At 36.7% G+C, this 22208-nt stretch overlaps 1 protein-coding gene and 1 pseudogene across 1 annotated transcript; both read left to right on the top strand.

Moving 5' to 3' along the window:
- Positions 1-6253: 6253 nt before the first annotated feature.
- LOC103786181 (olfactory receptor 51B2-like) lies at positions 6254-7180 on the top strand (annotated as a pseudogene).
- Positions 7181-18867: 11687 nt separating this feature from the next.
- LOC100979837 (olfactory receptor 51B4) lies at positions 18868-20934 on the top strand. Its single transcript, XM_003819037.3, has one exon. It carries the CDS (start codon positions 20002-20004, stop codon positions 20932-20934), a length of 933 nt encoding a protein of 310 aa, XP_003819085.3. The 5' UTR covers positions 18868-20001.
- Positions 20935-22208: the final 1274 nt, after the last annotated feature.

Raw genomic sequence — 22208 nt, 5'->3', positions numbered from 1 at the left:
TAGAACAGAAGCTGTGGGACATCACAAGTTGCTGTGGTAACCCAAGTTACTGCGATATTATATCCCCATCTGATATCTAAATTTTGAGGATAGGCTATCTGTTTTACAGTGATACATTTGATGGAAGGACTCTTAGTTTAACTGGCCAAGGCCAGGACTTCAAGCTATAGTTTAATTACCTGCCACATGTGTGAGAAATAAGGAAGTGTCAAACCATGATGGAGCAGCATCACTGGCATGCCTTTTGTGCATATGGTGGGTTGAGGATATGGCAATACTGCAGCCTCACTGAATAGGTATAAGGAGGTGCTTACTTTGGATAAGCAGTGTTGTTTCCAAGATGAAAGAAGCCAAAATTGTGGGGAAATATGTTTATTATTAATGACGTTGTCCTTAAACTGGTTTAGACGTTGAATTCTCTGTTCTTTGTGCCTTCATGGTTGTTTAAAGAAAATATTTTTCAAATTGATTCTAAGAGGGTGATCTGAATCCACTAGCATTTTATTTCATTGAGACTTTTCATCTTTTACATAGAAGGAACCTAAGTTATTAGTGCTCTGAAATATCAACTTTCATGATAAAAGATACACAGTCCCTTCTGAGGGCACAAGCCAATACTTCATTAAACCAAACCAGCTATCACTCTTCTGTCATATTTTTAATAAGGAGGACAGCTTTCTTTAAATTCTCTAAAAACAAAATAATATCCTTATTCAGCCTTCCCACTTCACCACATGACCTGATTAACCTATTAATGACACTGTACTATGTCAATTATGATATCCCATCTTTACCTATATGTTAATGAAACTGTTAGAAAAGAAAATGATATGAGTAATTTTCTCCAGGGTATCCTTTGTGCAAAGCACTTCATTGAAACTGATTCTCTTCATCTTTTCTACAAAGTCAGCATGTAAAACACTCATTAATGTACAATGACCAATCAATAAATAACTGTTGATTAGTGAATAAAGTCATTATCTTCTTGTGATAACTATGGAAGTCACTGGAACTACTCTCCATTCAGCAAAACTCAGAAATTCAGGTGGCATTACTTACGCTTCTTTCTCTTTAATCTACTACCTTCAATCACTCAGTTCTATTCTAAGTCATAGAATCTCTCTTCTATTCAAGCCTTTCTAATGCTACTGATAACAACTAGTCAAAACCACACCAACACAATTTGACACGTGTATTGTCATATCCTGATACTTCTTTTACCTGTTCTCCCCCTTTTCCAACATGTTTCTCATACTGTAGCCATAGTAACTTTAAACAATAACTACTTGATTATAAGTACTCATCATACCTCTTGTTTTATATTCATTCCCTTATGGTAATGTCAAAATGTTTTACATGATTTGCAAGATATATTGTGATCAGAACCTGCTACTACTACAGATTCATTTTCTCTCAAGCTTTTTTTCATGTATTGTTGTTCAAGAGATATTATACTTCCTTAATGTATATTTTGAATAAAATTATTTTTATTTGAATTTCTAGTATTTAATCTTGCCCCATTACCAATGTACATTTTAAAAATTTTAATTTGTTTACTTTTTTCGTTTTGTGTTTGTTCTTTTCACCTGTACGCAATGATTGCACTACCCCACCAAATACTACTACACTACTAATATAGTAGCATTTAATTCTCAGCTTAAGTAACATTTCTTCCGGAAAATGTTCCCTGATCCCAGAAATTTATTTGATGTGTTTCTCATAGCACACTAATATTCACGTAGTAATGATAGCGTTGTATGAATTCATGGTAAATATTTTCTTTCTAGTGCCTGCTTGGGTTTTAAATTTCAATAAAAAGAACAAGTCCTAGGTATTTCATTTTCTTTGTGGCTGTTCTTAATGGGATTGTGTTCTCGATTTGACTCTCAGCCTGGGCCTTATTGGTGTATGGAAATGCTACTGATTTTTGTATGTGATTTTGTATCCTGAAACCTTGCTAAAATTGTTTATCAGTTCTAGCAGCCTTTTGGAAGAATCTGTAGGATTTTCTAAGTATAGAGTCATATCATCAGCAAAGAGAGATAGTTTGGCTTATTGTCCTATTTTGATGCCATTTATTTCTTTCTCTCGCCTGATTGCCCTGGTTAGGACTTCCAATTTTATGTTCACTAGGAGTGGTGAGAATGGGAATCCTTGTCTTGTTGCAGTTTTCAAGGAGAATAGTTCCAGCTTTTGCCCATTCAGTATGGTTTTGGTTATGGGTTTTTCATACATGGCTTTTATTCTTTTGAGGTATGTTCCTTTGATGCCTAGTCTGTTGGAGGTTTTTATCATGAAGGGATGTTGAATTTTATCGAAAGGTTTTTCTCAGTCTATTGAGATGATCATATGGTTTGTGGGAGGTGAAAGATCTCTACAAGGAGAACTACAAAACACTGCTGAAAGAAATCAGAAACAACACAAATAAATAAATAAAAGCTTTCCAGGCTCATGGATTGGAAGAATCAATATGAATTTAAATGGCCATACTGCTCAAAGCAATTTAGACATTCATTGCAATTTCTATCCAATTACCAATGTCATTCTTCACAGTATTAGAAAAACTAGTTTAAAATTCATATGGAACCAGAAAGAGCCTGAACAGGCAAAGCAATCTTAAGCAGAAAGAACAAAATTGGAAGCACCACACCACCTGACTTGAAACTACAGGCCAGGCACGGTGGCTCACGCCTGTAACTCTAGCACTTTAGGGGGCTGAGGTGGGTGTATCACCTGAGGTCAGGAGTTCAAGACCAGCCTGGTCAACATGGTGAAACACTGTCTCTACTAAAAATACAAAATTAGCTGGCTGTGGTGGTGGGGGCTGTAATCCCAGCTACTCGGAAGGCTGAGGCAGGAGAATTGCTTGAACTCTGGAGGCAGACGGTGCAGTGAGCCAAGATCACACCACTGCACTCCAGCCTGGGTGACAGAGTGAAACTCTGAAAAAATAAAAAAAGAAAGAAAAGAAAGAAAGAGAGGGAAGAAAGGAAAGAAACTACATTATAAGGCCACAGTACCCCAAACAGCATGATATTGTTACAAAAATAGACACATTGACTAAGGAAACACAATAGAAAACTCAAAAATAAAGCTACATAGTTACAACCATCTGATCTTCAACAACACTGACAAAAACAAGCAGCGGTAAAAGGACTACCTATCCAATAAACTGTGCTGGAATACGTGGCTAGCCATATGCAGAAGAATGAAACTAGACCCTTACCTTACACCATTTAGAGAAATCAACTGAAAATGAATTCAAAACTTAAATGTAAGATCTCAAATCTTGCCTGCATTGGCAATGCATTTTTGGCTAAGCCCCCAAAAGCAATTGCAATGCAAAGAAAAATTCACAAGTGGAACCTAATTAAACTAAAGAGCTTCACTATTCACAATAACAAAGACTTGGAACCAACCCAAATGTCCAACAATGATAGACCGGATTAAGAAAATGTGGCACATATACACCATGGAATACTATGCAGCCATAAAAAATGATGAGTTCATGTCCTTTGTAGGGACATGGATGAAGCTGGAAACCATCATTCTCAGCAAACTATCACAAGGACAAAAAACCAAATACCACATGTTCTCACTTATAGGTGGGAATTGAACAATGAGAACACTTGGACAGAGGAAGGGGAACATCACACACCAGGGCCTGTTGTGGGGTGGGGGGGGGTGGGGAGGGATAGCATTAGGAGATATACCTAATGTAAATGATGAGTTAATGGGTGCAGCACACCAACATGGCACATGTACACATATGTAACAAACCTGCACGTTGCGCACATGTACCCTAGAACTTAAAGTATAATAATAATAATAAAAAGAACTTCTGTGCAGCAAAAGAAACTATCAACAGAGTAAACCGACAATCTACAGGATAGCAGAGACTATTCACAAACTGTGCATCTGGAAAAGGTCTAATATTCAGAATCTATAAGGAATTCGAACATATCAGCAAGCAAAAAGCAAACAATTCCATTTAAAAATGGGCAAAATCCACGAACAGACTCTTCTCAAGAGAAACATACAGGCAGCCAACAAATATATACAAAAATGATCATCATCACTAATGAGAGAAATGCAAATCAAAACCACAAGAGATGCTATCTCATACCAGTCAGAATAGCTATTTTTAAAAAGTCAAAAAACAGATTCTCATGAGGCTATGGAGAAAAGGGAACACTTATACAATGATGATGGGGATGTAAATTAGTTCAACCACTGCAGAAAACAGTTTGGAGAGTCTTCAAAGAACTTTAAGCAGAGCTACAATTTGACACAGTAATCCCGCTACTGGGTATATATCCATACGAAAATAGAGCATTAGACCAACTAGACACATGCACTTGCATGTTCATTGTAATGCTGTTTAGAATAGCAAATACAAATAACTGGCCTAGGTGTCTATCAAAGGCGGACGGGATAAAGAAACTGTGGTACATATACACCACCACTATGTGGCAATAAGAACAAATGAAATCATGTCCTTTTCAGCAACATGGGTGGAGCTGGAGGCTATAATCCTAAGCAAATTAACACAAGAACACAAAAGCAAATACCATATATTCTCATTTATAAGTGGAAGCTAAACACTGAGTACACGTGGATATAAACATGGGAACAATAGCCACTGCAAACTACTACAAGGGGCAGGGAGAGATGCGGGAGAGGGTTAAAAAATCTATTGGGTAGTATGCTCACCACTGCATGCAATATATCCATGTAAAAAACCTGCACAAGTACCCACTGTATCTAAAGTAAATGTTGAAAATTTAAAAGAAAAAACAAATAAATAAAAACAAGTCTATCCTGAACCTGGTATGAAATGGGCAGGGATTTTTATATAAACAAAGTTATTTTAAGACAAAATATAATAGGCCCTTCATTTACTTGGCTGTTAATAGATCCATTGAGGTTCCTGTGGATCAGAACTGATTTTCCCAAAGTATCAGAAAAGACAACAATGCAATTGAAATCCATAAACTCCAGGACAAAGACACATGTGACCCTGCATTCAATTAGTATCTCTCTGGTCCTTGAGACAGACAATGCAAAGTACACACATGGATATACTGTGTACTGATGCTTAGGGTCCTGAAGGGTCACATAATTAAGTCCTGGCATCCCAATGTAGAGGTGGCATTGGAGTATGCAGCTTTTCTCACCCATCCTTGGAGAACTACCTGAAAGTTCCGAGGACATTGGTTGAGCATCCCTGCTTCTCCCAGACAGAGGAGGGAGGGGAGATCAAGGGTTCTTCTGAGTATTTGGAAAAAGGAAACTCTGGGGAAGTGATTTCCACATACATAAACTCTCTAATTTGGCCTCTTGAATAGTCTTTGAGAAGTGAGTGTCTGAACTGAGTCTTCAAATAGAGCAGGAATGGGTCCTTATTCCAGCAAGAAAATGACAGCATAGGTGAGTGCCAGGAACAGGAATAAGGAATGATTCCTCTTCCTTCTTATGTTAGATGCAGCGAAGAGAAGATAGGAAGATTTTCAGAGGTCTGCATAGGAGAACATACTCCATCTGGGATGACCAACACCTAAAGCACAGACTTTTTCATCTCAACACATGTTTCAAGGCAGGCTTGAAGTTTCAAATGTGGTGCTCATGGATTAGCTTCAGGAAAACGTGTGAATATTTTTAGACTAAATGTGACGTCACCTGCTTTTGTCCATTTTTCTCCACAGAGGGCTCATGGCTTTTGTTAGAATTCCATAAAACATTAACATTCTATTTCAAAACTAAACAAAGAAAAGTTTTCTAACAAAACACCATGTCTGTATCATGATTGTGAAACATAAAATAAAAATCAAGTTTAAACGTATCCAAATATGCAATTAAGCTAAGCAGCAGGTTAACTATGTACAATTATTATCTAATTGCATATATTTGCCTTCTTTTTTGTTACTATTGGTTCAAACATTGTGCAGCAAGCACACCACAGAGGGGCATGATGCATTTTTTAAAATGTGTTTTTTAGATTAAGAATGCTTAACTACTTAATTATTCATAACTGAAGAAATGATCATCATTCCTTATCTCTAGCACAGTCTATAAATGTATTGCTCTTCTATAAGAAAATTATTGCACATTCATGCAGGTACCAATAAATTATTGCTAAATATGAATATTAGGATTGACGCTGCAGAAATACAGTTTCACAAGAAGGTAGTAAAAACTGATAAAGCAGGGATTTCAGTGTAATAGTTTCTATAAAGCTACTTGCCACTTGTGAACACACAATGCGGCTCCTTTTTTGCTGCCTGGCTTTTCAGTACTGGAGGCAGCTCATCACTGGATCTCCATCCCCTTCTCTGCTGTTTATGTGTGCGTCCTTCTTGGCAATGGCAAGCTCCTCTACCTCATCAAGCATGACCACAGTCTTCACGAACCCATGTACTGTTTCCTTGCCACACTGAGGCAAGACCTCATGGTGAAATTGACCATGATGCCCACTGTAATGGGCGTCTTGTGGATGAATCACCAAGAGGTTATCCATGGGGCCTGCTTCTTGCAGGTTTACATTATCCACTCCCATTATCCACTTGCAGAATCAGGTATTCTCCTGTCAATGGCCTATGACCGTTTCATTATCAACCACATGCTTCTCAGGTATAACTCTATTTCTACTAAATCTTAGGTGATGAAGATAGAACTGTGGCTACTTATGAGGGACTTTTTATCCCTCGTGCCTCCAATTCTGCCACTCCATTGCTTCCCATATTGTCATTCCCATGTTCTCTTCCACACCTTTTTTCTCCATCAAGATGTCCCGAAACTTGCCTGTGCTGATATTACATTCAATCACTTATACCCAGCTATTCTGGTTGCTTTGATTTTCTTCCTAGACGCTCTGATCATTGTCTTTTCTTATATCCTGATCCTTAAAACAGTTATAGGTATTGCCTCCAGAAAAGAGCAAGCCAAAGCTGTCAACATGTGTGTCTCCCATATCAGCTGTGTCTTGGTATTTCACATCACCGTTATCAGTGAGACTTTCATTCACAGGTTTGGGAAACATGCACCACATGTGGTGCACATTACCGTGAGCTAATGACTCATTTCTTTTTCCTCCATTCATGAACCCTATTATATACAGCATCAAACCAAGCAGATCCAAAGAAGCATTGTTCGCCTATTTTCTGGGCACAGAATGGCTTGAGCCCTTTTTTCAGAATTTTGTGATCTTCATGATTTCTGGGCCTTTTGAGTAATTGGAAAGGAGCTTATTTTATACCCAATATCTCTTGTATCAGTGTTAGATAGGCTTTAATTATTATCTAAAGTGAAAAGCTACATGGAACAATAATACAATGAATGTATCCATCAATTGATCAATTGATAAATACATAAATATATGTATAAATGTATTCATATGTAGATGTAAAGCTTTATCGAGGGAGATATATCTATAATTTACCTATCTATTGAGAGATACTAGGAAAGTGGAATACTATTGAATATGGAGATAAAATATATAGATAAATACCCTAATAATTGGGGAAAATATGGTTATTCATAACCTGTATTCATAAGAACTGTAAGTACCATTTTAGAAAAGTCAAGTGGCCAGTCTAGTTCAACCAAAGCCTACAGAAGGAAAAATGTGCAATTGCAGATCTAGTTTTGGCCATATAAAGATGAATTATAGCATGTGGATTGAGGTCATGGAACTCTACTATAATCTCAAAACTACTCTATTTCAGGGTAGATTTTCCTTTTTTTTAAAAAAAAAAAAAAAAGATTTTATTTTCCTTCAACTTATTAGGTAGGTGCAAAGGTAATTGCAGTTCACAGAAATTACTTTTGTACCAACATAATATATTTTAAATTCCAGGGCACATGTGCAGGATGTGCAGGTTTATTACATAGGTAAATGTGTGCCATGCAGGTTTGCTGCATTCATTAGCTATTCTTCCTGGTGCTCTCCCTCTCCTCCCCACCCACTACCGGACAGGCCCCTGTGTGTGTTGTTCCCCACAAGTGTCCATGTGTTCTCACTGTTCAGCTCCCATTTCTGTGTGAGAACATGCGTGTTTGGTTTTCTGTTCCTGTGTTAGTTTGATGAGGATAATGGCTTCCAGCTCCATTCATGTCCCTGCAAGGAACACAATCCTTTTCCTTTTTATGTCTGTATAGTATTCCATGGTATATATGTACCACGTTTTCTTTATCCACTCTATCACTGATGGACATTTGGGTTGATTCCACGTCTTGGCTATTATGAATAATGCTGCAATGAACATAAGCATGCATGTATTTTTATAGTAGATTGATTTATATTCCTTTGGGTATATACCCAGTAATGAGATTGCTGAGTCAAGTGGTATTTCTGCTTCTACATCTTTGAGGAAAGGCCACACTCTCTTCCACAATGTTTGAACTAATTTACTCTCCCGTTAACAGTGTAAAAGCATTCCATTCCTTTCTCTCTGCAACCTTGCCAGCAACTGTTGTTTCTTGACTTTTTAATAATTGCCATTCTGACTGGCGTGAGATGGTATCTCATTGTGGTTTTGATTTGCATTTTTCTAATGACCAGTAAGGCTGAGCTTTTTTTTTTTCTTATGTTTATTAGAAGCATGAATGTCTTCTTTAGAGAAGTGTCTATTCATGTCATTCCCCACTTTTTAATGGGGTTGTTTTTTTCTTGTAAATTTGTTTTAGTTCCTCATAGACTCCGGATATTAGACTTTTGTCAGATGGAGAAATTGCAAAAATTTTCTTCTATTCTGTAGGTTGTCTGTTATCTCTGATCATAGTTTCTTTTGCTGTGCAGAAGCTCTTTAATTAGATCCCATTTGTCAATTTTTTTTTTTGCAATTGCTTTTGGTGTCTTGAGTTTTCTTTCAAAATGATACAATGTCATCTATAAAGTTTTACAGTAGAGACTCTCTAAATTCATAAATTTCCTATTTGTTCATTTCATGAGTTAATGTATTTCTTTTGATCTTGTGTTCTCTCTAAATGCTGGATAAAAACATTTCTGATATGTCCAATAGATGAAATATAATCTGATATTTTCCTTTTTGTATATTCAATTTATTTTTTATTCTAATAAATCACAAGTGATCTCAATTTGTTGCAGCAACTTGGAAATCTCACTAGGATTTATTTGATCATATATTTTGCTAATTTTCATCCTTTTATAATTGATTTTAAGAAGTTTATTATGTATTATCTCTAGTGTTTTATTTTTAGTGAACGTATTTTCCCAGTTTTCTGTTTGTCTTGCTATATACACAATTTAAAAGCTTACATATACATTATTTTATTATTTACTTTATCTACTGAAGTATTGGAGCCATACTATCAAAGCCCTTGCTGACTTCAGGTTTATTTATATCTTTTTCTTATACTTTTGCCTAATTTATTTGTACATATCCTATGTTTAAAAGGGTTTGTGTTTGGAGGAGAGTAGGACTTTAAATCATTCCTCATGTGCCTATTTTCGTGGAAACACCACTAATATTTAATCATTCCTTTGGTTAATTTTTTAAGGGCACTATTATGGGTCACCTTGCTAAGCAAAAATGATATAAGAGAGCAAATAGACAAACTTTTCTTCTTAAAGTCTTCAAATAAGTGGGGACTCAAAGAATAAAAGAAATCCAAATTTAAAACAAGTGCTGTGATTAATCATAAAGCAGAAAGAAGACACTGAATGGAGAGTGTGGGTCTCAAAAAAGGCTTGAGGTTATGGCTTGAAATAAGGGTAAGATTCCCTGAGAAAGTGTCCCTTCAGCTGAGACCTGAAAATGCATTAGAAACTAACTGGTGAAAATACAGACAAGAGTATTCTAAGACTGAAGGAGTGTGTGTGGAGACCTCAGCTAGGTTGGTTTATATTAGGGAAGGTGGCTACTGGAAGAGGGTGTTTGCTTTGAGAAGAGGCTGAAGAGGGAAGAAATGGCCTTATTGATCATCATAAGAGTTTGAGTCTACTCGGAGTCATGGAAAGCTACTGAAAGAAGCTGCATAATTCATTGATGTTTTAAAATTACTTCAATATTATTTATAAAATGGAATTGAGGGAGGCAGGGAAAGGGCAGAATATGAGAGTAATTTGAAGAAAGATAATAGTAACTCAATTTAGGAAAGTGGAAATGGTAATGGAGAGATATGACAAATATTTAAGGTCTAAATATAATAAGGTTTACAGGTTATTTAGAAAAGCAGAGGAAAGAAAGAGTTGGAAAGGAGCAAAAATCACCATCAATTTCTGACATGTTCTTGGAAGAAAGGCAGTGCCAAAAGAAAGGCAGTCACTGATTATGTATTGTCTATAAATAAGAAGAATCATTATAATTTTTTAAAGTTGTGGGACACTGAGAATGAGTCAAAATAATAAACGTGATTTAAGAAAGCAATTGAAGGAAGTATTTCAAACTGTAGAACTAGACTTTTAAAAACAAAATATTAGCTTAATAATTAAAAAAATCATTCATTCAAATCATTTCAGTATGTATTTCTTTTTGCCTGATCATGAGGAGTCATAGTAAAGGCAAGACATATGTCAGAAAATGATGAGAATTTACAGATGCAAGACAACAGAAACAAACTGAAGCAGACGACACCCAAAGAAGGTCAGAGAATAAGTGAAACAGTGGCTCACTATCCTAGGAGAAAGCAGGATAGCTCCGGGTTTTTCTTGGGTGTCATTCACTGAAGTAGACCCAGTTTTAAAATAGCAGTCCAAAAAATACTGCCAAATGTGAGATAATATATCAATTATATGATGCAACTGGTTAGAGCCAGATAATCTGATACAAACATAAATAGGAAGATGGATTAACTAAATTCTGAATTACCAGATGAGTAAATAACAAGAATTTATTGAAAAATGAAGTTTTTTCATGAGTGCTTATGTTAGTTACCCTAGATTGGCGGCATGCCTTCACAGATGTCCAATCATAGATATTTGAGGAGGACCATATGGAAATGAAAATAATCTATGCTTGATTCTTTCTCTCAAGTGAAATTGTTGAGTCAACCATCCTATTCTATTTATTAAAATCAAATAAATGGTCTTTAAGATATAAGAGACTTTATCCTAGTATGTATATATATAGTTGTGTTTGCATGTGTGTGTGGACACCTGCACATGTGGAATAAATCTTTTAATATTTTATCTTAGAAATAATTTTTAACCTCAAACTCTTGTTTTTAAACCTTTCACAATAAATTTAATGAATTGAAATACATTTATTGTTTTATTTTTACAGTGGTAATATATACAATTTGCCACTTTAGCCTTTTTATAATGTATAATGCGGTGGCACTTATTACATTTGCCATGTTGTGCAATCACCACCACTATTTCTAAAATTTTGTATTACACCAAATAAAAACTCTGTATTGATTAATCAGTTACTCCCCAATCCATGTTCTTCCTATACTCTGGTAACTTCTAATCTACTTTTTGTCTCTATGAATTTGCCTATTCTAGATAGCTCATGTAAGTGAAATCAGACAATGTTCTTTTGCGTATGACTTATTGCACTTAGGATAGTTTTTTAAGGTTTATTCATGTTGTAGCATGTGTCAGACCTACTTTTTATAGATAAATAATATTCTATCATATGTATAAGACATTTTGTTTATATACGCATCTGTTGATAGATACTTGTATTGTTTCTATTCCTTGGCTACTGTGAATTATTGATGTCTTCCCTTCAATATGCCCAGATTCTACCTAAATATATCTCTCTACTTCCTCTCACTCTGAATATTTTGCTTTTCAAAGAATATTCCTTGGAATATTCCATGGAAGAAGAAAATGAGACAAGCTTTCTGGAGAAAGGAAGTTTTCAGTGCCTTGATCTCGGCTGACTGCAACCTCTGCCTCCTGGGTTCAGTTTTCAGTTAAAGAAATGATTTTAAAATTTTTTTCACTCAACTAGAGATTTTATGATAATGCAACACAGATAAAAGATAATGCAATCCTTCCAGACCTAAAAATATGTGGCGTCCACATTTTACAGGTACATTTTCACGGAGAAAGATAAGAACTGGTGATTTGTTTGCAACAAATCTTTGCTCTGGACTTCACTGAGTAAAGTTTTTTTTTGCTTTGTTTTGTTTTGTTTTGTTTTTGAGATGGAGTCTCGCTCTGTCGCCCAGGCTGGAGTGCAGTGGCGTGATCTCGGCCTACTGCAAGCTCCGCCTCCTGGGTTCACGCCATTCTCCTGCCTCTGCCTCCAGGAGAGGCGCCTGAGACTACAGGCGCCCACCACCGCGCCAGGCTAATTTTTTTGTCTTTTTAGTAGAGGGGGGGTTTCACTGTGTTAGCCAGGATGGTCTCGATCTCCCGACCTCGTGATCCACCCGCCTCGGCCTCCCAAAGTGCTGGGATTACAGGCGTGAGCCACCGCGCCCGGCCTGTGTAAAGTTTTATATTGGGAAGACATAAAAATGTGGAGAGAAATGAGATCCAATCTATGGAATGCTTAAAAAAATAGGTGTAGGCGCAAGTTTTCTGTATGTCCTTGTATTAAAACTTTTTCATACTGAATCAATTGTAAAACCGATTATTTACCCAATGCATGTTGTAAGCAAAATTATATGCTATTGAGTACAATGTTTAAGCTATTGATACTGAGTATAAACACAAATCTTAAAATCTGGTTATCCCCCAAAGACTTCCTCTGTTTCTCATAATGTGCCCAGTAAGTTCCTAATGTTTATTAGTGTGTTGGTAGAAAATTTCAGCCCCGATCATTTCCATCTTGATTTGCTGACCTGGGTGCAGGTTCTTATGACAGAGGAAAGACTGTCTTTGTAAGTTATTTTGGAAGAATAGAAACTGTGAAAAATGTATGGCTTCTTTGGTGCTCATGAGGTATTTTGATACTGCATGCTGCCCCAATATCTAAATTATACATCTGCTCCTCTTTTACAGCTTTATCTTAGGTGGAAGGGACTTCAGCTAAGTTGGCTAAGGCCCTTCAAATTAAAACTCTGTTAGTTTTTCTCATGCTTAGCGAGAAAGATCCCAACTTTCTGCTATGAAACTTCAAGTTATAGTTTTTTCAATAACCTGCAATTTATGTCCAAGAAGAAAGGAAGATTCAATCTATCTTCAGTGATGACCAGCATCACTGAACGGTTATCTGGGCCTGTTGTGGATTGTGAATATGACAATATTTGAATCTCTCTGACGAGGTATAAGAGAGGGACACTCACTTTTGAATATGCAGGGCTGTTTCCATGATGGAGGAAAGAGATTGGAGGAATGTAGATTTATGGGTGAAGTTGTTTGGCTTGGAAGTTGGATGGTCAGTTCCAGGTGCTACCATTGGTGCTGAAGGAGAATGTTTCCAAAATGTCTTTGGGGAAATACAATTTCCTATCGTTTTGTTTAGTTGACACAAATTCTTACTCAGCAGGGGCCCAAAGTGCAATTGGTCTATATTATCAACTCCTCTATACATATTTAGAGACTTCGCAGGTATCAAGTCATTACCAGGAGCACCAGCTTAGTTGTTTCATCTTCTACAACCTCATTAGATTGACTGACTGTAACTCCTTTCAACATAATCTCCAGAAAACAAGTTTTACTGCATACCTTCAACCTTAAAATGTCTCCTTTCAGCCTTGTCCCTGTACTATTAGTCCTATTTGCCTTGCATGGATGTGAGATGGTACACAGTGATTTCACTTATAATTTTCTTTCTCTTCCTATATGGTAACATAACTGATAAGACACAAAGAAGATAAAAAAGACATATAATGTCTGATATATTATTGTTGGGGTACAGTTCTTTATTGAGAATAAGAGTTTCTTTTCATGTATTGGTCTAGCTATTTAGTAGTATAGATAGATCACAGGAAATTGTAGACTTGGTGTATTTAGACATCAACAAAAACATTTTCAAAGTAGTCTTTTCATTGGAATGGGAGAATATAAGTTCCATAAGTGGTTAAAACATCTTACCTCGAGACTCACTTGCAGCCAAAGTACTAAGAAGGAAAAAAACACATAAATGTCTCTTCTCGTGTGGTCACAGCTATTTGGGAGGCTGAGGTGTAAAAATCACTTAAGCCTAAAAGCTTGAGGCTGCAGTAAACTATGATCTCACCACTGCACTCCCTCCTGGGTGACAGAGCAAGACACTGTCTCAAAAGAGAGGAAAGAAAAGAAAAGAGAATAAAAGGAAAGGAAAGGAAAGGGAGAAAGAAAGGAAGGAAGGAAGAAAAAGAGAGAGAGAAATAAGGAAAGAAAGAAAGAAGAAAGAAAGGAAGGAATGAGGGAAGGAGGGAAGGGGGGAGGGAGGAAGGAAGGGAGGGAGAAAGGAAGGAAGGAAACTTTAAAAAATCTTTCTTCTTGATGTTGTTATGGATTTTTCTCTGAACCATGATTGATATAAAAATTGGAGACATTGAAGTACTAAACAATAAAGAAAAGGAGATAGCATTGTTTGGCATGCTTGAACTAGTAATCTTATTACAAACAAATGTAGAGGTTGTAAAGGTCTACAATTTGCCCACAAAACCAACGGCTTGATTACAAGAATAGCATTCATTTGCTTAACTAGTACTTACTGAGCACCCACTATATGTTAAGCTCCATTTTAAGCACTGAAAATGTCACTCACTTCAAATCTTTCAGAAGTTTTGTTTTACTGTGAGTACAAAGAGAACTGACTTTATGATGTGGTTATTTACCAAGCCGTCACTTCTTAGCTACAAGTCTAGAATCAACAGGTTCTGCAAAATGAATTCTGGAATGCATTTATTGCTGTATGACCTAAAATCACGTTTTGGCAAAATCTTACCTGAATAGATGAGAGGATATTTAGTTTTTTTCCCCTAAGTATAAACAGGTGATAGTAAATAGAGTAACTTGCTGCGAGTGTCACATATATTACGTAGAATATGCATTTTATCACTATTTTAAATCTGAAAGACTGAATTTGACATGTTTTGAGATAAGAGTTTAGGGTAGAGTTGTGTATCTGCACGATCTTAGACTACTTAAGTAGAAACTCAGCACATAATCCAATGAAAAAAGAGATTTCAGAATGGGACTAATATGACAACATCTGGATTATTATGTTCAATAAGGTGGAGCATCATAGGAAATAAATTAGGATTAGGAATAATTACATGATAAACATTTAAAGGACTGTTGATATTGGTTCACCCATCAGGAAAGAAGTCTTAGGGTTTTTAATGCAGATATCTTTATACATCTAGAAAAAAATTATGTATGAATATAATGGCTAATATATGGTTATTTTATTCTGGAGATCAGACCTAAATATAAGGAGTAGATATTATATGTTTCAGAGAAGTATATGTCTCTCTCTCTCTCTCACTCACTGTCTCTGTCTGTGAATATATATACACACACACACACACATATGCATACATATATTGATAGTAAATACCATATATACATATACTAAATAATTAAATGAAACCCACATATATATGAATGAGATAGCTCAGGGTAGGGTAGTGAGTTTTGAATCAATAGAAAGAATAAATAAATGTCTGATGAATAATCATCAAGACGAAAAGATTTGGTGGTGGCTCAAGGATTTTGTAAAGGGTTGAATTAGAGAATATAATACAGTTTGAAAGGGGGCAATGTTCTTCAAATGCTAACATTTACAAAGACAAAGTGACTGGTCTTCCCACTCTAAGACCAATGGAACACTTGAGAGTGACTCATTTAGGTCATGCCTCATCTGATGTTAGAGACACAACTTCTCCTAGAGACTCTCCTTCCAAAGAAAAAATAAAGGCCATGGGGACCAATTTCAATGGCCGAGATCCTTCCCAGGTTGGGGAGGAAAAGAGAATTATTTGGTACACTATTCCCAAATATCCTATGTGGAAATGAGCTAGAATAACCCCTTGAGAGTTGTTTGTTTAACAAATATATCTCTCATCAGAATTAAGAGTAAATACTGAGGATATAGCAAACAACCAATATTCAGGTCATGCTCAGAAACTGCAAAGAGAAAACTATGGCTCAGGTAAGAAAAGCCAAGGATTCAAATATGGGAAGCAAGTTTAACCATTTCCATTTGATGGACATTGGTTGAGAATATGAGCTTGGGTTTTGGGTTAGATAAACCTGTGTTTGAATTCCTTTATGACACATATTAGTTGCGTGATCTTAGGCTAATTGCTTAACTTGTCTAAGGCTCAATTTCCTCACCATAACAATATAAATAAAATAATATATTGTCTTTACTTTCTTGTTTTTTACTCACTTTTCTTTTCTCTCTCTCTCTAACAGATTTTTCTCTGTTGCCCGGGCTGGAGTGCAGTGGTGCGATCTCAGCTCACTGCGACCTCCTCCACCAGGGTTCAGGGGATTCTCATGCCTCGGCCTCCAGAGTAGCTGGGATTATGATCATGTGCCACCACACCTGGCTTATTTTTGTAATTATAGTAGTGATGGTGTTTTGCCATGTTGGCCCAGCTGGTCTGGAACTCCTGAACTCAAGTGATCCACCCTCCTCGGCCTCCCAAAGTGCTGGGATTATAGGCATGAGCCACCGTGCCCAGCTGTTTTTTACTCACTTTTTGTCTCACAGTCATTAGGCATTCATTTCTGCCATTATGTTGAAATTGTCAATATTACCAAAGACCTAGTTGCCCCAAACAATCAACACCTCTATGTTTATATTAATTGATAATTCTATATTTTTCACTATTAACCTACCATAGTATGCACTCCTATAAACTTCCCTTTTCATTGTTTTTTGTAAATACAGATCAACTTTGCTATCCTCTTACATCGGTGCCTGCTTCTTTGTCTATCTCCTTTGAGATCTTTCTTTTTACTGAGAGCAAAATTTGTCCTAGTTTCCCAATGTTTCTCTCCAAACCTTTTTTTTTTTGAGACAGAGCCTTGCTTCGTCGCCCAGGCTGTAGTGCAGTGGCACAATCTTGGCTCACTGCGACGACCTCTGCTCCCCAGTTTTTTTAAAGCAATTCTCCTGCCTCAGCCTCCCGAGTAGCTGGGATTACAGGCGCTCACCACCACACCCAGCTAATTTTTGTATTTTTAGTAGAGACAGGGTTTCACCATGTTGGCCAGGCTAGTCTCAAACTGCTGACCTCGTGATCCACCTCAGCCTTCCAAAGTGCTAGGATTACAGGCATGAGCCTTTGTGCCTGGCCACCTCTTCCATTTTAATTTGTACTAAAGGTAAGATATAAAAAAGTCACTTAAAAGCTGAGATTTTTCAGATATTTTGTCTTCATCTCATGGCTTCCCATTGTCAGTTGACTTTAAATATTTATTTTGGTATATTTATTAATTTCTTCTATAGGAACACAATTTTGGGGCAATATGTGGAGATGAAAAAGTGGATTCAGGGGACACTGATTGTACAGGGTGCTTGCAGATTATCTGGAACTAAACGGAAGACTGTTCTTTTTTAACACGATCTTAATATTCTCTTTTTGTCTTCTCATTTTAGTTTATGTCTTTATAAATGGTTCCCTGAACAGTTCCTAAGCCTTTTGTCAGCATGGCAAGTTGAAGAGGCTCTGGATGATGGATCTATGTTACCTTCAGAAACTCTTGAGGACTCTGGGATAGTTGCTGTCAAAGAATCAGTCCAAAGGCACTCAGAAAGGGGCAAGAGAACAGTGAGCCAGTCATTTTTGCATCCCTCAGGGGGCCTCTATGCTTGCCTGAGAATGATAAATTCCACTAAAGTTATGACTCTCACTTTTGTCATGTATCACATTCTAGGAGACTCCCTAAACTATTAGGGCAACTATTCTCCCTGGAATATTTGGGTATGTGGACAGTTTCTGGTACTACCAAATTTGCCACAATTAAATGCCAGTGTAGCTGTTTTGCTAGAGACTGTAGATGTTAAATAGAGGGCTATCTTTAGGTCAATAAAATATACTTATAAATTGTATTAACTATTTCCCCAGTAACTACCACACAGTTTTAATAAAACCCTGTGCATCTGAATGTCCCAAATGCAGCTCAGGTTTTGAAAACACGACTATAGTTTAAGAATAATCAGGCCTCCTCCGGCTTCCTCCATCTGGTCCATTATCTGGGTGACAGTAGATCCAAATAAGTGGTTAGCTCTTATCCTGTACAACAAATTTTGGCATTTATCCATTCTCTTATAAGGCAACATTGGAAGGTTAAGAGAACTTATAATGATATACACATCACTCCTGTGGAGGTAGATAAGTTTTGCCATGTTAAGCACTACACAGGTCATAATTCAGTGGATCAAGTTAGTTAGCAGTGTTTTTAGTATCCATATGAACATAGTCTCTGCTACTGCAGTGCCTAGACTGACATTTTTCTTATCAACAGTGTCCCCTGAAGTAGCAGCCCTTTCAAAAGTCCTTTCACCTTTCCTCTGTCCATCTCTCTCCACCAATAATTGCTTATATTAGAGATGTTACTATGTGCCAAAATTCTGAAACATACAATTATTATTGTTTCTATAGGTTTTTATAAAATAAAAAAGGTGCAAAGATTGTTATCACTTCATTTTTACTGAATTACACTTCAAAGGTGTCGGTAGTAATATTTATAATATTGAATGATATTTTAAAAGACTCTGGACACATACAGAATCAATTGAATTTGGGAGAAACTGAGTTTCCCTTGTAGTTCTCTTTGTTTTCCTAATAAACCTGCTACAAAATTTCTTGGTATCATGACAACAAAAATCTTGACTTTGTAAAAGTGTAATTATAAATATAAATAAATATTAATTATAAATAGACTTCATAGTTCCCTATGAGGATCCTTGTGAATTTTTCTCAATACGAGTCTTACAGATTCATAATGATTAGAGGGTCTATAAGATTGTCTCCATCAGCAACATAGTTGCCATATTTTCTCTCTGGGAGTGCTTATCTTTTCCCTAGAACTGGTTGTGTGAAGTTTATTAACTCAATTACCAACTTCCGATATTACCATTGCTCTTCAGATCAACATACTTACGAATCTATGACTCTAACAAGTATTAGGCTTTTGTGGAGGCCCTCATTGTAGAAGTATGTCCTTAAAATATTTCCGTTATGAGCTTCCAACATGATCTCCTATTTTCATGTTTGTCCCTAATGTGCCAAAACTCAGACTTTTTGCAGCATAGGGAACTTGCTGAGTCCCAAGTCCACTGAGTAATTACACCTTTCTAAAATGAGTTTACTAACTTTACCCACTCGTTCAGGTTTTCAGATTTCTGTGGAAACTCACAATAGATGAATTATTTTCTTTCATTTTATTTTATTTTATTTTATTTTTTATAGAGACAGAGTCTGACTCCGTTGCCCAGGCTGGAGAGCAGTGCTGCAATCATAGCTCCCTGCAGCCTCACAGTCCTGGGCTCAGGTGATGTGTGCCCCTGTGCCCAGCTAATTTTTATCTTTTCTTTTTTTTTTTTTTGGTGGAGGCAGGGTCTAGCTATGTTGCCCAGGCTGGGTTCTCTTCTTATTCACAGTCCACTTGAGATAGCAACATTGATCACAATATTTCTCAGTCATTTCTATTGAATAAGCATTTTCCTCAGTGGTTAATCCTAAATACAGCTGTCCCATTAGTTTCAAGAGAAAAAATTTGAGCTGACTCAACTTGGATAGTAACACAGTAAGGGCCCATATGATAAATAATAGGAGGAGGAATAAAAGAGTAAAGAGAATAAAAGGGAACAAAGGAGTCCTATTTGGGACCAAGAGTCAAGGCTATGAGCACAGACGTAAGATGAGTGTTGAAAAAATAAAGGTTGTATGCTTCATAGTGAATTGGAATTATTATTCTGACTATGATTATTGTTATTTGTTATTCTAGGGAAAGGCCTTGTGAGTACAGGCTTACAATTAATTAAGTATGAGACAATCCAGAAAAATATTTAAGTTTTGAGGTAAAAAATGGCCTGATGATGTGCTACAAGAAGATTGTGAGAGAAAAAAGAAAACTGCATCTTTGGAGGTCATCACCCCTAAAAAATATCTTCTCCACCTGCAAAACCTACCATGTGGTATAACAACAGTGCTGGCCCCTTCTTGCTGACTGGCTTCTTGGGCTCAGAGGCAGTTCACTACCGGATCTCTATGTCCTTCTTTGTCATCTACTTCTCCATCCTTTTTGGAAATGGCACTCTTCTTGTCCTCATTTGGAATGATCACAGCCTCCATGAGCCCATGTACTACTTCCCGGCTATGCTGGCAGACACGGACCTTGGGATGACATTCACTACAATGCCCACAGTCCTGGGTGTCCTGCTGCTAGACCAGAGGGAGATTGCCCATGCTGCCTGTTTCACCCAATCCTTCATTCATTCACTGGCCATTGTAGAATCAGGTATCTTGCTTGTTTTGGCCTATGACTGTTTCATTGCCATCCGCACACCACTGAGGTACAACTCCATTCTTACCAATTCCCGAGTGATGAACATAGGACTGGGGGTACTGATGAGAGGTTTTATGTCCATTTTGCCCATAATTCTTTCACTCTACTGCTACCCATATTGTGGTTCCCGTGTCCTCTTGCACACTTTTTGCCTCCATCGAGATGTCATAAAACTCGCCTGTGCTGATATCACGTTTAATCACATATATCCAATTATTCAGACTTCTTTGACTGTCTTTTTAGATGCTCTAATCATCATCTTTTCTTATATACTAATCCTCAAGACAGTGATGGGCATTGCGTCTGGACAAGAGGAAGCTAAATCTCTCAACACTTGTGTCTCCCATATTAGCTGTGTCCTAGTATTTCACATCACTGTGATGGGACTGTCATTCATTCACAGGTTTGGGAAACTTGCACCTCATGTGGTCCCCATTACCATGAGCTATGTCCATTTTCTCTTTCCTCCATTCGTGAATCCTATCATTTATAGCATCAAGACCAAGCAGATTCAAAGAAGCATTGTTCGCCTATTTTCTGGGCAGAGTAGGGCTTGAGCCCTTATTTCAGAATCTCAAGATCTGTAGGATTTCTGGGCCTCTCCCATTACTGAAAAGGAACCCTGGTTTTATATCCACACTTTTTTTTCCTCAGAGTTAGATTCAATTTTAATTATCACATGAAAAAGCTGATGTGAGCAAGAAATTTTTATACATATGTGTGTGTGTGTGTGTGTGTATATATATATATATATATATATATATATATATAACCTAATAAAGAGGGAATGCCAGTGATGCTGAAGAAAAAGAATACAGGAAGCAGAGGAGATATAACAATCCAAAAGAAGAGTAACTACGATTTCAGAAATAGTCAAGATAAGTGGACTAAAGCAGCTTGGGTCAAATACAGTTCATCTAAAGAAAAATGTGCAGTTGGAGGTACATTTTATGTGTCTTATAAAGGTGAATTTGAATAATACATGATCATATTTTTCATCTCCATACTTTGAATCTAGTTACTCTGAAAAGGATCTTGCTTGATTAGTAAGCAAACTTGTGTGAGGCTAAACAGCAAATATCTAGAACTTTAGGAAGCTTACTCATGAAATGTAATTTCCCTTAGTAGATTGGCATATTTTACTACTAAAAGGCGTGTGATACAGACTAACAGCTAAATAGCAGCAAACACATTTCTTATCATCTAGTGGAAGCCAGATATCCCAGCCCCGTTTTCCTTCTTCCCATTGTCTGCTGAAACTAACTTAATACTTTTTCTTCTTTCCAGCTTTCTATTTTGTCTCCTGACATTTTTCTTCTGAAAAAAATAACCAACTATAAATTTAGATATCACCACCCATTTCTATTTCCCCTCTTGCTTCTCACATAAAAAATCTCGAGACTTTTTCACTTCATGAAATAGTTTGATAATTAATGCAAAAACTTGGCAAAGGTAATGTTATATTTTAGAAATTTTTCACAGATGGAATAGTTTCTTCCTTCAACCTTCTTCAAAGTGCTTGTAAGTCTTTATGCTGTTCATTGGGTCTGAACCGCAGTCTACTACTTGCTATTAGTGTAACAGGGGATGACAATTTCTTCATCTACTGTTAGTTCTGCGCTAGTATTTGCAGCTGATCTCCTTATAGGAAACTAATCTCAAAAGTTGCATTCATTCCTCTCTGAAGATGCTGTTTCTTCCAATTTTTAAGTTCTCGTTGAGTTTGCTTCTAATATTTTCTTTTCTGATTGAAAGTCCATGTTCAGAACCCAGTATATAATTATTCCATTCTAAATTCTCTCTGCTTCACTTAAGAAATCTTTCATATTTA

The sequence above is a fragment of the Pan paniscus genome, chromosome 9, assembly GCF_029289425.2.
Source record: "Pan paniscus chromosome 9, NHGRI_mPanPan1-v2.0_pri, whole genome shotgun sequence".
In the NCBI taxonomy this organism is placed as follows: domain Eukaryota; kingdom Metazoa; phylum Chordata; class Mammalia; order Primates; family Hominidae; genus Pan; species Pan paniscus.
This window is presented reverse-complemented; position numbering and strand designations above follow the sequence as displayed.

Coding starts and splice junctions, on each gene's coding strand:
- LOC100979837 (XM_003819037.3), top strand. CDS start 20,002: ATGTGGTATAACAACAGTGCTGGCCCCTTCTTGCTGACTGGCTTCTTG.